The sequence below is a fragment of the Xiphophorus couchianus genome, chromosome 9 (genome assembly GCF_001444195.1).
Source record: "Xiphophorus couchianus chromosome 9, X_couchianus-1.0, whole genome shotgun sequence".
Classification (NCBI taxonomy): Eukaryota; Metazoa; Chordata; class Actinopteri; order Cyprinodontiformes; family Poeciliidae; genus Xiphophorus; species Xiphophorus couchianus.
In genome coordinates this window covers 18,822,436-18,839,651 of record NC_040236.1, presented here as the reverse complement: position 1 = coordinate 18,839,651, position 17,216 = coordinate 18,822,436, and the positions used below count along the sequence as shown (strand labels likewise).

The following is a 17,216-nucleotide window of genomic DNA, read 5'->3' as shown; positions in this document are numbered from 1 at the left end:
TGAGTTGGATCCGTTCGCACTCTCGCCTGCATGCTGTGCTTTTTTCTTTTTTTCCCCGCCTGAGGCTACTCCACACACCATTTTCCTCTCTGGTCCTCCAGAGGTCACCCTCATAACAGCAGGTTCCCAATGAGCTCATCAACATCTTTGAGCTTTTCTCCCATTTCTGCTGAGCCACATCTGAATCAGGTCTTTATTTGACTTTAATGTAACACAAAACATCCGCTTTCTTCCTCGTTTCTTTCTTCCCCGTTTCCTTCTTCCCGTCTCTTCGGATGCAGGAGCGAGTTGCTCACAGCCCTTTGTGTTCTCAGCTTCATCAAAGCCCAGGGCTGAATGCAAGCAGGGAGGCCTGGTGACAGGGTATGAGGTCAAGCATGAGTCACGGGGATGAAATGTCTGTAAGGAGGAAGATGGCAGGCACAGTGATGATCTGCTCAGGGCGAGTGCAATGAGTTTGACCTTTGTGTCTGATGATAGTAGAACGTAATTCTCTTGTTGGCTTTGCCTGCACCTTTAGATTCGGCTCAACATGTCGCACACACACACAGTTTACACTCCGATGAAGGCTACTGAAAAGCTCTTCCTCGGGACGTTAGATTGATCTTAAATAACTCTTTTTTTTCTCTTTTTTTTTGCTTGAAATGATTAGAACATGAATTGTTGATGACCCTCCAGTTGTTCTAATGCCATTTATATGTCAATAAATGCATGTATTTTTTTATTGTGATATAGAAAAATCTGTTAAATATTTTAAGATCAAGTGAGCAGACACAAAAACAAAATGAAATGTGCAAAAAAAAAAGCTGTGTGCTTTAGGTATTCAGTGTTTTTTCGTTGATATAGCAGAGAAAGAAAGGTAAAAAAAAAAAAAGTTTTACACAGGAAAAAATATACATAAAAGTTGTTGATTAAATTCCTGGTCATAATAAAAATACCAATACTTCTAATGATAGTGACACTAATAATAATAAAGCAATAATATTATTAGCTATGATAAATTCAAATTTTGGATTTCTTCTTTGTTTCTATTTTGACCACATCTTGCCATCTCAACCTTTTCCTTGTAAGTTTACCTATTTCCATCTCTTTGAATTTGTTTTCTTAGGTTAGTTTTTCTTTAAAATTGATTTTTTAAAAATCTGTTTCAGGTCTTATGTATTTCTTTACCTGCCTTCCTCCATTTCCTCTTTCATCTATCACCTCCCCTCAGCCTGCTTTCCACTTGGTCCAAAATAATTATTTAGTGCCTTATCAATTATAACATTTCATGAGCCCTGTTGGTGACTGTTTCGGGTTCCCAACCTACACTTTAGAAAGGAAAAACTCAATTCTTCACCCATTGGCATATTATGTGTATCATAGGAGAGAGCTGGAAAAGCTAAAGAAAATCTCAGATGATTATTAATTTAAGGTGCAACTTACTTGTCTGCATGAGAAAGGACGGGATGATACGTCTCTAGTCATGTGAGCCCGTCAGCACTCGGCCAAAGTACGTAAAAGTCCTTCTGCTGGTGTGGATTGCGTTACCAGTGTGTGTCGATACTGGAAATGCAATAGCTTTGAGCTTCCCAGCAGAACATCCCAACCTCAGAAGATCATACATGTTTCAGCAAACCTCAATGCCGGTCAGGAGCTGCTGGTCATTTTCAGTTGTTTTTTTTTCTTCTTTTCTTTTTTTTTAAACAATTCAGGGTGTTATTAGCTCATGCAGGGAGAGAGTAGGAGGTGGGGAGCAATATGGACTTATAATTTCATTGTGATATTTTGTGGTACTATTGTGATACTAATTATTAATTATTTAATGCTTTTTGTTTTTTTAGGTAACTGTATAGCTGTGACTGCATGGCACAACATTCACAGTGCCGCAAACACAAATGTTGTCCTTGGAAAAACATTCCCATTTGACACAGGTTTCTTCACCTAAATAACTTAAAGAAGTGTAATTCTCACAAAGTAACTGCATATAATGTTTTCGAAGTTATTGGTGTTATTGACGTTCTTGTGGAACAAACGGTAAAGAAAATAGTACAAATAACACTTCCGATAAAGCTGTCAGTTTAAAAAAAGAAGTCAGTAATTGAAGTTTACTGAGAAAACAATAAATCAAAATTCTTGTCATGATAAATTTTACATGAGAAATGAGGAACTCTAGGGTCAGTGATGACCTGATTATTGTGTGTTGAAGCAGAAACGCGTCTAAAAGCTGCAGGACCTCTGGTGTGTCACATAAAATCTCAACAAAATGCATTGAAATTTACGTATGTACTATAGCAAAAACGGACAAAGTGCAAAAGAGCGAGTTATTTTTAGCCATATTCTGATCCAAAAAGTGAAATCAAATGTCCCGTCTCTTCATGTCGATTCTTCTCCCTTTCCTTTCCAGACGATGATCACACAGCACTGAGCCGGTCAAGATGCACGGATCACTGACTGGTCTTGATCCAAATACATTAGAACGATGGAACCGGACTCACGACCCAAAGGACGCAGACTGATTGGACGAGAAGAAGAGAGGGGGAGAGTTACAGATCAGTCAGCTACCTTGGTAGGAAATAAGTTTCATTATTGATTCTAGTAAATCTCCCAAAGTAAAGAAAAACTGACCATGTGAGGTAATGGAGAGGCAGCAAAGGTGACACCTGCGCTGGCATGAGGTTGCCTCCTTCAAAGGTCGGGAGGATCAGGCAGCTGACAGAGGAGACGGAACACACCCTTAATAAAAAAATAAAGACACCTCACTGATCACGTTCTCAGAAGCCCATCCGTCAATTCGAGGAATGCGTGTGTGCCCCCTTGCCCTCCCCGTGCGTCCTTGCACGTGGGCCTGCGCTGCACACAAAGCCCTCTGGAAGCTGACACCGTTTAGAGCAGCCAGAGAGGAAAGTTTTACATTAAAGATTCTAATGGCCCATGGCTTCACCAAGCCAAACAAGAGCCAAACAAGCTCGTTTTCCTCCTGCTGTCTCTGCACTCGGCCGAGCTTTGCTTTAATAATGACACATCAGAGTCCAGATAGATAGCCGCGCCCGACCTCAGCGGCTCTAAAATGGAACGATGTTTGTGTCAGGGCTGCAGTATGTGAGCCTGTGTCGTAAAACCACCTCTGATTTATTTTCCTCTAGCCACAGGTTGCTAGTCTGGGAACTTTAAGAGCTGCTTTTTACTACCTTTGATTACTTTATTCAAGCAGTTCCTTATGGATGCAGAGCAGCAGGTAGTCTTAGAATAAATTTTAAGGAATGGATAAAAAAATAAAGAGAGAAAAAAAAACACAGTAGAATCCACTTTTTTGAAGGGAATCTGTTTTACAGTGTCCTTTTCACATTTCAGCTTCAAATTTCAATGTATTTCATTAGGATTTTATGCTGGAGTCCAACACGAACTACACTATGAAAGCGAGGCGTTACCGTGAATTAAACTGGAAAGGACATGTGGCTTTTAATAGTTTTACAAAAAGAACATTTTAAAAATCTGGCCTGCATTTGAATTCAGCAACACTAAATCAATGCTCTCTTAGGCTGGGATTCCAGCTGCATGTCTGTAGGGGTTTTTCTACGCCAGTTTACACATTGAATGACTGATGTTTATGTTTCTTTTCTCTTTGCAAAATAGTTCAAGCTCAGGTTAGAAGAAGATACTTTTCCTGTTGAAGTTTATTCACTAATGTTCTCTTAGCAGACCTCTGAAACATTCATGGAACGACTGGATTAATACCGAGATTAAATTCCAAACTCTGTTTGCCACTTATATCACTTCTGTGGCATGAAACACACATTCATGCCACACTTTTCAGATTTTTATTAGTAAAAACAACTGAAGGTTGTGCAGTGTTTGTGTCGATCCATAACGTGAAGGCTCAACAAAATGCCGTGAAGTTTGTGGCTGTAACATTACAATGAGATTATGAGTGGCTACTTCTGTGCAAACACCGTAATCCTCAAAAACCTTGCAATGATTTTATTTTTTTTAATCTAATTTAATCGGTGACCAGGTGGAAACTTAATAATGACACTCCAGCTGTATTCATCCACAGTTCGTCCACATGGATCAGTGTATTGTCAATATGTAGCTGAAATTTGGTTTGATTAATGTTAAACTATATTCGCATTTATTTTGGACTTGTCTTTGCTTACAGCCCCAGTTAGGTAAAAGTGATTTTTGGAGGCAACAGTAACTCACATGGGGATCAACAAAAAGTGATTTTTTTTCATTAGGATCCTCTGTCTCGTCTTCTTATGGTTTTTGGTTGCTTGTTAGTGGAAGTCTCCACTCCTCTCTCAATAGGAGGGAGGGAGTGGCCTCCATGTTACTGTTTCTGCAAGAGCTCTGCAGGCCTCCTTTGATCCGTCTCATCATTGCTTTCAAGGCACAATCACTGCAGCCTCCTGCAGACACAGTCCAACTTCTTGCACTGTTTTGCAGCAGCCATCCCTACTGCAAGCTAAGTGATTTAATTGAGATAGTCGAAGTCTCTGGGTCGAGTCCAGGAGTCTGTAGCTTTGGTTTTGGGGTGACATCCATCTCTTCGGTCTCTGCAGTGGATGTGTTTACACTGGCTCTCCAAACTGCACACACACCCCTGCTAAAACACCAGGAGCTTTGTCATGTAAAGAAAATCGAGCTTAATCATTTTTAAAACCTTCCGTACGGCTTAGGTACAATTATCTCAAAGGTGCACATGAGTACAATACTTTTTAAGCACTTAAAAAAAAATTCAGTTTCAACATTCAGCTTTCTAGAGTTCATGTCACATATTTTGAATGTGATTAATCAAATCCCACTCTCCTAATAAGATGATCCTGTATTCTGATGATATTAGGTGAAGCTGTAGTTTGCAGAAAGGTTGTGAAGAATCAAACATTGCAAAAAGCTATCAGAAGTAAGATGCAACAAAACTGTGACAGAGAAAAGCAAAACTTTTGTCTTTGCTGACCAGTCAAAGGTGCTGGTGCACTGCAGCAACATGGATGACTGGTTATTCAGGCATGGCTGCTTTAGGTATGGCACTTGTCAATCAATCTTTACCTAACAAAATCTCTATAAATTAATCATTATAACACAGTGCATCTCCAAGCCTCGAGATCCAACTTACAGACTCAAACTAATGTGATCGTCACGTTAATCATTTGCCGTCCTGCTTAGTTTTAAGGGTTTAAATCAATCGGACCTAATCATCTTTCTTACGTAACGTATTTAATTGCCTGAGGCTGACCTCAGTTCCAGCATTTAAGCTTCCAGTTTCAAGAGCGTCCTCATCAAAATGACTGTTTGGAGAATCAGGGAGCACAAGTGGTGACACTGGTGACAATACCGTGAGGCTATTGAGTTTATCAGCAAATAAATAAACGCATGCATTTTGACAGCTAAGCGTGTGTGACTTCACTTCCTTCCTCAATTAAAAATTCCACAATGCCAAACAATTAAGAGCCTAACAGAGCAAACACAATCCAATCTGAATGCGTTGCATTGTCAAGAAGCTCCGGGGGACACGCACACGGAGGAGAAATTAACCAGCGGACCAGATGAGATAAGGCCCTTTACGTCTGTGTGTGTGTGTGTGTGTGTGTGTGTGTGTGTGTGTGTGTGTGTGTGTGTGTGTGTGTGTGTGTGTGTGTGTGGCTAATGCCGCCTGCTTTCAAATGGGACTATGTACATTATTTTGTATTTGTTTTGCTTTTTTTTTTTTTTAAACAGTCCAACCACCCCCACAAACCCCAGCCTCCACATAAACACAGCAGCCAATCTTGGGCCCTAAACAGAATCTATTTGGGAGACGACAATTTACCACAAAGTCAGCTAATGTTCTCTTCATATCATCCGTGTTCAAAGCTCAAGCATTAGAGGTTGGGTGTAATCATTGTTATTGTCATGAAATGCAGTAGTAGATGGTGAGGTAGACGCAATGGACCCAGGTTTGGTGGGAGAAATGATGATGATTTAACGATCAAAAGCACAATGATCCAAAATCAAGGCAGCACAGAATGAGCGGAAGGCTAATAGCCCAATGCTGGTAGCAACTGGTAACAGGACAAACAACTGATGACGGACTTGACAGCTTGACAAGATGTCAAAACAAGGAATACAGGTGGGTTTAAATACACAGGGAGACAATCAGGGAAAACAAGGAACAGGTGTAACTATTCCAGGGGTAGACAGGACAACACAGAGACTCCACAGATCACAGAAACCTAAATAAACACACAGAAAATCTCAAATCCTCGCAGTTATAGTTTGTAACTGTAACCAAATGTGTTTTCTAACTAAGACAGAGTTAAAACATTTACCCTTCTTGTACTTAGTGTTGCCTTCTGGTTGCAGTAACTTCAGTGAGACATTGTCATCTAGTCTCTGAAGTCGGTCTGACAAAGGTTTGCTCCACTCCTCGTTTTCATCTGTGAGACGTTTGTGTGGTTTCTTACAAGCCACTCCAAGCATTTCTCAGTAAATATAAGATCTTGTTTCTTTCTCTCAACTCTCAGCTAGTTCTGGGTGGATTATTTTTATTATTTTTTGCAGATGGCCTCAGCTCTGTGGGCAGACTCACCTGCTCCTGGAGCTCCGGTGATCCCTGCATCGGTAAGATCTGCCCTCGTGGAACCTTCAGACTTCATCATCATCACTTTTTGTAATTAAAACTATTTCTTGCATTAGTTCTGCTGATGCATTGAGTCTGGACTGAACCATGACAAGCCAAGTAAAGGATAATAATCATCAAACTGGAGTCTGATAACTTCATCCTGGGTCACTTCTGAAAATTAAAAGCTGCAAATTGTTTCACTCTGGATCTATATATGGGATGATATGACATTCCAGTATCACATGACTGAGTTTTAACAAAAAATCTAAAGCTAAATTGGTAACATTTGCTTTATTGTGAAATGGAAAGGCAGCTATTAATTTCTTCTACTGCTAAAATCAAACAATATATTAAATGTTGAAACTATAATAATGTTATCAGACATTTGTTTTCTAGATTTTGAAACACAAAAACAGAGAATAAACAGCTGACAAATTATAAATGTGTTTATGAATATCAACTTTTTGTATGATCAGCAGTACATTTTTACTGCTAGGTATTATGTTAAATTCACATCATTCGTGATGTGAATTATTTTATATTCATTCTAGATGCAGTGCTATATACATTACACTAATCTCCATTATGCTGGAGGACACTTTAATCACTCTGCGACCTTCTCTGGCATCCTAATAATAATAATAATAATAATAATAATAATAATAATAATGTGTTAAATCGATCGACTTATGCGGCATGGTTCGCTTCTGCCTCGGGCCGGCCCTGCTTCTCACATTTTGTTTGCGCATCTGTGCACCGGTCGTCTGGTTTTCTGAAAAGGGCATCACCTTGTGACGTCACCAGCACAAATCACCTACATGGCTGAGTCACACACGGACACACACGTAGAGGCGTGTGTGTCCGTGTGTGTGCGTGTGTGTGTGTGTGTGTGTAGCTGTGGTTTGAGCGCGTATATGCAGAGGAGGAGGAGGAGGGGGGAGCGCAGTGGGGCGCGCTGAGCGGCAGACAGAGCGTCAGTACAGCGCAGCAGAGCGTCGCGGTCACACCGGGGAAGGACGCACCGATCTCCGAGGAGAGGGGGGGAAGTCGGCTTTTGTTTGCTGGACAGCGTCACACACACCTGACAGGCGACGATAACAAGACAAACAACAACAAAAGGGAGGTTGCGCAAAAGTAGTTGCAACATTCAGGATTTCAGCCAATTTCTGCAAGTCGTGGCATTTGTTTGGGAACTAGTCAAACAATGCACTCTGTCGGAGACGGCTGATGCCCCAAGATGAGACTCGGAGGAAGTTTTTGGCGACGTCCCGCTGTTTTGTGGTCCTCAGGTGGGACAAAGTCTGGTAGGTCTCTCCGGTCACCTTCTGCTATAATGCCTTGTGGCGGCGCGCCGGCGTGCGTGTGACTGACTGACTGACTGACAGTCTGCCCAAGAGAGAAAGAGAGGCTGGATAGAAACAGCAGACAGGCTGTCAGGCAGAGACGGCTGGACTCCCAGCGCAGGCTTCTCTCCTCTCTCCCCGCTCCCCAGACTCATGCAGGATGCCCGGGAAGCGCCGCCGGGGAGCGCTGGTCCAGCTCAGCCCGAGTTCATGACGCCCTGGGCGGCCTCGTCATGTGTTTCTTGCCCGAGCCCAGCGCCCATTCCCTCCGGCTTCTCTTCCTCTTTATCTTCGTGATGGGGGTGGCCCCCTCTCCGGCGCTCACAGCCGGCTGTCCCGACGGATGCGTGTGCGACGACCAGCTGGTGGTCCAGTGTGCCGGGCAGGATCTCACGCTGTTCCCCAACGACCTGCCCCTGGCGACCCGGCAGCTCATCCTCTCCAACAACCGCATCGCGGACCTGCCGCCCCTTCAGCTCAACTACCTGTCCGACCTGGTCTATCTCGATTGTAGCAACAACTCGCTGACAGACATCTCCGAGTCTACTTTCGGGAACTTGCGGAAACTCGCTTACTTGGACTTGTCTTTCAACACGCTCCTGCAGATCGAGGACCGGACTTTCGGGCCCCTGGCTTCCCTGGTGATGCTCCGGTTGACGGACAATCCGAATCTGGGGGAGATCCACCCGGACGCCTTTTCGGAGAACTTTGCCCTGCAGGTCCTGGACGTGAGTCGGAACAACCTGACGGTCTTGAACATCAGCAGTCTGATCGCCCTGCCCGCTCTGCGCTCTCTGGGCCTCAGCGGGAACCCGTGGAGGTGCGATTGTGACACCGAAGACCTCTGCCTGTGGGTGCAGATAGAGGGATTCAAGTTCCAAGGTGAGTTCGGTCAAAACCTGTCAGATTAGGCAGTTTTCAGCAATCATTGTTGATGGATGTAGGGGTAGGCGATATGGACTTAAAGTTTTCGATATTATCGCGGCGGGCGGGGAGGGGGGGGGGGGGGAGGGGGTATTTATTACCACCTTTTTAGGTAATTGTATGACTGTGACTGTGTGTCACAGCAATAACAGTGTTACAAACACAAACATGCTCGTGAAATCCCCAATTTTGATCCACCCGTCCAAGAAGTGTGTGTGTGTGTGTGTGTGTGTTTGTTTTAATCACTGAGCTGCACATGGTAACTGTATTATTATTGAACAAACAGTGGAACAAAGGGTAACACTATCAATCCTGCCAGGACAGTTTTGGGAGATTTTAAACATCATTCATTTGAATTGATCATAAATCAAAAATTTCTATCAAAAGTAATTTGTCACGATAAATGATAAATGATACAATAAATGCCTACCCCTAATGCATATCAAGTTATTTTTTATTTATTTATTGCAAGAAACATTCCAACATAAAATATCTTATGCATTGTTATTTGTTGAAAATGCCTCTATGTGGCATCTTTTCCTTTTTCTGGCTTGGAGAGTAAATATAAATCTATAAGCCAAAGCACCCCTATGCTCTTATCGACACTTTCACTCAGATAATCAGTTCTATTAATTTAGCTACTAATGAATGGCATCTTTGCTCTTTATGCATTTTGTGAATGTGCATGCACATCCTCTTTGTGTCTTAACAGCCTTGCAAGAATATTTATTAATTTTACCCATCTTGTCACATCACAACTGCAGCCGTAGTGCATAATTGTGAAGTCGAATAACAACAGCATGATTATTGTTTGTAATTTTCTTTACACCTTTACTCTGACATCGCTAAGCAAAATCCAGTGCATCCGGCGTCCTCTTAAAGTCAGCTAATAGAGCCCAGCTGGCTCTTAATGAATGAGCAAACTGCACCAAAGCCCAGGAACGCAGCAGGCAGGTCAGGAAGAAAGTTGTGGAGGAGTTTAACAGAACAATATCCTTAACTCTGAACTTCTCATGGAGCACAAGTCAAGCACAAGTCCGAACCTACCGAGACGTGGCCATGCACCTAAACTCACAGGCCAGGCAAGGAAGCCTTACTTGTGCATAAATATGAATTCAACAAGTCTGTCCTTTGTTAATGAGTTGCAACAAAATGCATTGTTGAATTGTAGTCACTAAAAAGTGCCATTGAAAGTTTGTCTCAAACTATAAGGGGAACACGTCATGCATGTGGAAGTAGGACGTTTTGACAACGTTTTGGCCTCTACAAAGTAGAGGAAGATCCTCCTGGTGGCAGCAGCAGGCTGTGTGGGTGTTTTTTTAAACGTGAACGCTGGTCAGACGGTTGGAGCATTTCTGGAATTAAACCATAAGAGGCTGCATAAACCTTGAGCGGACAACTACGAGGACAATACTGAGTATCGGAACTGATTAGGTCAAAGCATATTCGGTTTTTTGTTGGTTTTTTTTAAGAATGGCCTAGTCAAAGTAAGTCCAATTGAGAAAGTCTGAAGAGTTTCTTACCATGCTTCCTGCAACACACTCCCCTCAAGCTGCCCTTCACTACTCAATAAGGGTTTAGCGGGTTTTTGCCAACATGTCCATTAAAATGTAAAGAGGGACTTTGTCAGAGCGATTCCTCGAATAAGATAAACCAGGACATTTCCCTCCGATTGAGGACTAGCCCAGACGAGCTGTCTGTAAATATTAATGGAGCGTATACAGCTCTAAAGCAGGTGAGCTAAGGTCAGGACTCGTAACAATATGTGTGTTGCTTTTTATAGCTGATGTGTTCATCAAAGATAACTCAGTGTCTATAGGAAGCCTGAGGGCAGAGTCGGTGTTTAAGGGACAATGATGTCCTTCAAACTAGTTTTTTTTTTTTTTTTTTCATTGCTCAACACAATCCCCTTCTGGATACACAAACACACACGGAGATTAATCCACAGAGGTTCATCAGTGTCTGTGAGTAGGCATTAGCCAAACACACACTGCATATAAACTGGGGTGCGCTGTGACCCTTCAGTCCAGATGGTTAATGATGGAGCTCGAAAAAGATGGACATTGACGATCTGATGAAGGGCAGTGTGCGTGAATGTGGGTGTTAATGCAGGTGTGTGTGTGTCAGAGTGCTAATCGGTGTGCGAGCTGAGGGGACCTGGGGTGAAATGAGGTGCTTGAGAGGAAGCACTCCTCCTGGCACAGAGTCCCTAAAGTTGTTATCCGCCTTCAGCTGAGCTAGACTCTAAAAAAGTGTTGCACATAAACAGAGAGCTCACTTACTTTATTTCTGTAGTCTGATGTTGTATTTCTCAAAATCAGAGTTAATATTCTGACTGAGCAGCTTGTCTAGGTTTGTTTATGAATGCCTCATAGGTTCACATGCATGAACATGAGTCGCTTTGGTGCTTTGAAAGGACGAATAATAAAAAAAAAAAACAAGTTTGACTTTTTTGTAGACATTTTCTATCACACATGTAGTGAAAATGATTTATACAAGTTCCAGTTTGTTCTTACACCCCCTCTCTAAATATTTGGTGAAATATCCTGTAGCATGTTGCACGTCGACCAAACATTTTTGGAGCTTCTAGCCCAATTTTGGCTTATTTTCAAATTTAACTGTTTGTTTAAACTGTTTGGTTTCCTGATTCTGACTTGATTTTTTTTTGTTGTTTTCTGCATAATCCCCATGTTTTTGCACAATAATGGCAATAATGGTGTTTTAAAAGTTTAATATGAACTTACTTAAATGGTTCAGCTGTGTTCTTGGGCTCGTTGTCTGGTCGGATAAGTTTCATCTTACCCAAATTACAGTCTTTGGAAATTACCCAAGAACCACCAAAGCTTCGGACAATCATAAAGTATGAAATACTGAAACACCAGTGTCGTTATCAGGGAAACCAGTTTAACATCAGAACATTAACTGAAAACCTCCAAACTAATATTAATAGATTAGTTATCAATAAAAACCAAACACATTCAAGTTAAATCTACAGATTTTGATATATATAAAAAAAAGAGCGCTCAAATACGCAGCCAGAATTACACTGGAAGCTTATTGGTGTCTACAAAAAATGTGTGATTGATGTGTAAATTACTGCGGAGCGTTCATCCTAATATCATAGGGATTCATGTGTCTGTTTGATCCTATATGTGTAATTTCGTCCCTGTGTAACTTGGAAGAAATGAACAATAAATTCAAACTTGGTTTGAATTTATTGTTCAGCTGAATGTTAGAAATTCTTCAAATTTAGCTGAGTTTGTTTAAACTGTTTGGATTCCTTCATAGGTCCAGAATGAACATACCATTCATTATGCATCCATGACCAGGATGCATGCATGAATAAAGTCTCACAAAGACAAACCCGCGTACGCACACGGCACTCATAAACGACTGTAAAATAAACGTGAGGCACGGTGAACGAGGGTCAAATGAGCAGCTCTGTGTTGGAACCGTCAGCGTTTCCTCGGCCATGAAAGCCTGGCGGTCTGCCTGCAGGGATGTGAGTCTGACGTCCCCAGACTGCAGCCGTCGCCATCTCTCAGTGTGAATATGAATCAGGTGCGTACAGCGGTGGATGTTTGTGGGTTCAAAACTCAAAAACGATCACGTTGTTTTGCTGCTGGTGGCGTGGCTCATACTTCACACATGGATTCGTGTTTGGTCACATTTTGTTTCAATTTGAAGGCAGCGGTGGGAATCAGGAGAGGGGCAACGTGTCACTTTGAACACAAATAAACCAAAATAAAACCAGGGAAGCATATATTTTAATCATTAAAAAAAAAAGTATTTAGGAAAAAGTTTTAAAAGCTCTCTGATTCAGCATATTCAGTATCAAACCTTCTTTTCTTTTTAGTGGGAAAATTATGATTGTTTATAGGTGTAAGAAGATTTTAATCTTTGGTTTAATGAAATTGTTTGGGAAAAATATTTCTACAAATCAAATTAAATACTATGTGCATTACTAATGAATACTGGAGGAAGTTACCAATAAAGTTATTGATCATGAAATAGAAATGCTAAAAATTGCTCCAGGAATCTCATTTTTAATACACAGTTTAGAGAATTGGGCATGAACAGCTGATGTTGTCCCATATTATATGATATCACATATGATTTGTGTCAGAGAGTTTAACATGTCAGTGCACACAATTAAAATAAAATAATTTTGTTTGCTAGATGGAACATTTTCGAGTTCGTGCTACTTGCAGTTGATTTAGGAATTTTGTTCCCGAAATCTTAATAAACTTTATGTTTAGTCTGGTTACAGGCCTATTTTATTTTTCAACGCTACATTTTAATGAAATGGCTTGTTGTCCAAGCCAGCACTGGAAACAGCAGGGGAATTTATAAAAGTGGGAATCGCAAAATATTATATCAGGTCAGTTTCAACGCGTTTCAAAACTAGTGAATATGTTAAAGAAAAAGAAAAAATCGACAGCAAGAACCAGACTGCAGCTGAAAATGGAGTTTTGCTGAGGCAATGCTGAACTCAGGCAACAATTTATCCAGTGAGGTGGAGGAAGTTAGAAGAAATGTTTTCTGAGAGCAGAAGTGTAGAGACGTTGTAGACCGGCACCCTATCCACGACTTTAAAAAAGGCCAATCTGTCTTGATTTAGCAAGTTATCCTTTCAGAGAAATAATCTAAATTTAATCAAACCATTTCAAAATGACAAATTTTCTGACCAGGCAAGCTTTACACCCACAAATAACATCCATCGTCAGTCACCTTAATGGTCTGCCTGCTGATTTGTTGCTTAAGCGATCTCTTGTCGCCGTGGCATGAATTATGTTGCTTCTTTATTCTTCAGAGGTCTTTCTTTTCTTACGGCAAAGATTTTATCTGATTCACAACCCACAAGTAAAAACTGTTTTGAATAATGTGCCTGTTTTGGGTTTTTGCCTACAACAGGCAGGTGAGATTTGAGAATCTGGAGAGCATGTCTTAATCCGTGTAAGGATGATGCACTTCCTGTTTTGAGAGGTGAAGCTCTTACGACTCTCTTTGTGTCTACAATTGGTTTTAAAATGGCTTATCTTTCTCAGAAAAACAGAGATGAAATGTGATCTTGAAGAGCAACTCTTTCTCCTCTTGCTGAGCGTGTTTGTTTTTGTTATGGAGCCAAGAGGAAAAAGTGATGAAAATAATAATAAAAAAAAAAACAAAACGGCTGTTCAGTCAGTGCAGTTAAAGAAACACAGAGTTAGCTGAAAATCCTGCAGTTTCATGAAATTACAAAGAGAAAGGAGCGACACACTGCTGAAATTGTGTCACCGGGTGTCACAGAGCTGCATGAGAAAAACAACCATCGAGAAGCGTCCTTTTGTAGTGTCAGGAAATGGCTTGAAGAACTAAACAAACTGCACTCTCAGTGTTCCTCTGAATGGTTTGAACGGAGGGAACGGCTCATATCTACTCCGGGAGACAACTAGGTCTTGCTCAACATTCTCCCCTTGTACCTAAATTAAATTTGCAGCCCTTGATGCAAGTTTAGTGTGTTTCTGTGAAAACTCTGTGAAATATTTTCTTCCTTTTTTTTTTTTTTCTGCAAAAAAAGTTGACATGTTCTGACAGTCACCAAAGTCAAAAGTTTGGTTTCAGGACGGTGAGGTTGGCAGCTGCTTTCAGTTGTCTGTCTGTGGGGAAACAAACAGGAGGAGCGTAAAAAAAGTGAACAAAAAGCAAGAGGATAGAACTTAGTCCAAATAAAAAGGTCTGCAATGTTTTGTAAAAGTATTCAATACCTTTTAAGCTGAATGTTTTATAACCAGAAACTTAAATGTGTTTGGTTTGAATCTGGCAAAACAAGAGGAAATGTGAAGGGGATAAATGGTTTATAAAAATCTTAAAGGTGCAGCGTACTTCTGACCTGTTTATATGTGGATGGAAGCTTTTTTCCAGTTTATCCCCTGCTCCCTCTCTGCAACATCACCTAGGCACACTCGCATTGGTTTGAGAGCATCTGCAACCGTCAAATTTCAAATATCACTACGTATTTCCAGTTGTAATTCTGTCTGGACTTTGACTGGGCCATTCCAGCACATCGGCGCACTTTGATTTTAATCACTGCAGTGTTGCTTTGTCTCTGTGTTGAGGTCTGTGTTTATCTCCATGAGCAGCTTTCCTGTCCCGGCTACGGAAAAGTGTCCCCACATCATGATGTTGCTTAACAGTGGGGATGGAACTTCTAGGCTGATGGTTTTCCACCTCACGTTGTGTTCTGGAAACCAAAAAGTTACGTCTTGGTCTCACCAGCTCGAAGCGTCTTCTTTTACATATTGTTTTTTATGTTTTTTTAAACTTTTATTAAGACTATTTCATAGCATAAACAGCTAAAAGTTGTAACATCATGGATTGAACAGCCCTCTGTAGAATGTTTAAACATCTATGTGCCTCCATCGCTGACCTCTCTGACGCGTTTCTTGATCTTCATCTCGTTTCTTTTTTCTTCTCTAATGTTCTCTAACAAACCTCTGAGGCCTTCACAGAACAGCTGGGATTTGTGCTGAGATTAAATTACACACCGGTGAACTCTATTAATTATTTATGGCCTCTGAGGGAAATTTGGTGCTCTAGATTTTAGTTTTTTGAAAGTATCAAAATAAAGGGGATCAATATAAATTCAAATCCCGCTTTTTGATTTTTATTTGTAAAGACAAGAAAAAGAAAGGAAAGCACTGTTTTAATTTCTTACTTTGTGTTGGTATATCACTGAAACTGCCGATCAAATACACTGGTTGCGACAAGACAAAAGCACGCACACACACATACACACATTTCTTTGTGGGGACTTTCCATTGACTTCCATTCATTTCTACAGCCTAAACCTTACCTTTATCCTAACTCTAACCATTATATACCTAACCCTAACCCTAACCAAAACTCAATGCACACCTTAGTCCTAAATTTAACCCTTGACCTAAAAACAGCTTTTCCCCTTGTGGGGACCAGGCTTCGGTCCCCACAAGGAAAATGGTCCCCAGTTATTACATACACACACGCACACACCCCAAACAACAAATGGGCAATATCATTTATTATGTCACTGGTAATAAATTAATTGCTTATTGTTCCGCTTTGGCACCTGCGTTTGAACCATAACAGAATAAATTTTGTCCACTTAAAGCCGGATTGTGCATTCGTCCTTCCCTGTCGCTCTCTCCCTCACATCCGCAGCCGTCGGTTCCTTCCTGGCGTCGAGAGCATTCGTACATTTTCTTGTCACAATGTAACGCCGGAGTCGCTGAATGACTCACCGAGCTTACAGTATAGGGCTGCTGATTTTGATAAGTGCGTCGTTTTAAATGCACAGGACGTACGGCGCGTGTCTGACGCCGGGCTGGCAGCGTTACCGAGGTGACGGCCCTCGCGCTTTAGGGAAAGCGTTTCTGGCTGCCCCTTGGTGTCCTGGACAGCTCATAAGCGTGGGGCAAAGAGCCAGAGCTGGGGGGAGCACACACAGTCCAGGAGTTAAATATTCATAAAAGACAAACTGCGAGCTACACGACAGGCAAAATGGTGGAAATGCATAAAATTTCCAAAGAATTTGTAGATTATATAAAACTTTGCAGCAAAAGATGAAGAAGAAAAAGCGTGTAAATAAAAGCGGGTCACTGGCCTTCAAAGGAAGCTGAGGAAAACAAAAAGGGACAAATAAGGAGTTACCTTTAGCTGTGCCCCAGATCTGTCACTCCGGCCCATTAAAACATTCATTATGACAAGCAGGCATCGATTCACTTTAATACAGGTAGATGATCTATTATTCATCAGCTGGAACCGTTCCTCAGACCCATCGGGTGCTGAGAACCGTATCAAATTCAGCCCGCCTGCCCGGCTACTGGGAGCCTGCATATATTTTTATGTCCCGGCGCATTTCACGGCATGAACTTGAAACCAGGACTGATGTGATGCATGACGTGGGCGTGTTTGCAATGCGATCACCTGAGCTGCTGAGGAGTGTCAGCACGGGAGCCGGAGTTTGGATGCGCAACGAGGCTGCATGTGGGCGTGTGTGTGTGTGTGTGTACGGGAATGTGCGTGACAGCAACGAAATGGGACTGGAAATGAGAGAGGAGAGTGTGAAGAGCAGAAAGGAGGATGGATAACAGCGAGTGGAGGATGAGGGCAAACTTGTCAGAGTTGGAAGAAGAAGAAGTGATAAAGCAGAGGAGACAGAGTGACAGAAGAAGACTGCTCGGTGTGTTTCTGTTTGACCCGCTCTGCTTTCTGTTGCTGCATCCGATCTCTCGAGTCAGAGGAAGTAGGGATCATATAAATGATGGAGAGCAGCACGTCGGCAATCTGACTAATACTGCGTCTGTGGGACGAGGGAAAGTGTGTGTTATAAAAAAAAAAGAAAGAAAAGA

At 41.7% G+C, this 17,216-nt stretch overlaps 1 protein-coding gene across 2 annotated transcripts in view; it reads left to right on the top strand.

Moving 5' to 3' along the window:
- The window catches only part of lrrc52 (leucine rich repeat containing 52), a 36,981-nt gene that overhangs the window by 2,061 nt on the left and 17,704 nt on the right, over nucleotides 1-17,216 (top strand). Inside the window, exons 2-3 of one of the 2 annotated variants that reach the window (XR_003596826.1) lie at nucleotides 2,387-2,548; nucleotides 6,520-6,579. Coding sequence is in view for 1 of the 2 variants with exons in the window: in XM_028027368.1 (XP_027883169.1) it covers nucleotides 8,157-8,805 (649 nt within the window). In the remaining variant the exon portion in view is untranslated. Of the gene's footprint in view, nucleotides 1-2,386; nucleotides 2,549-6,519; nucleotides 6,580-7,539; nucleotides 8,806-17,216 lie in introns of those variants that run through there. The other variant, XM_028027368.1, reaches the window with a different exon arrangement.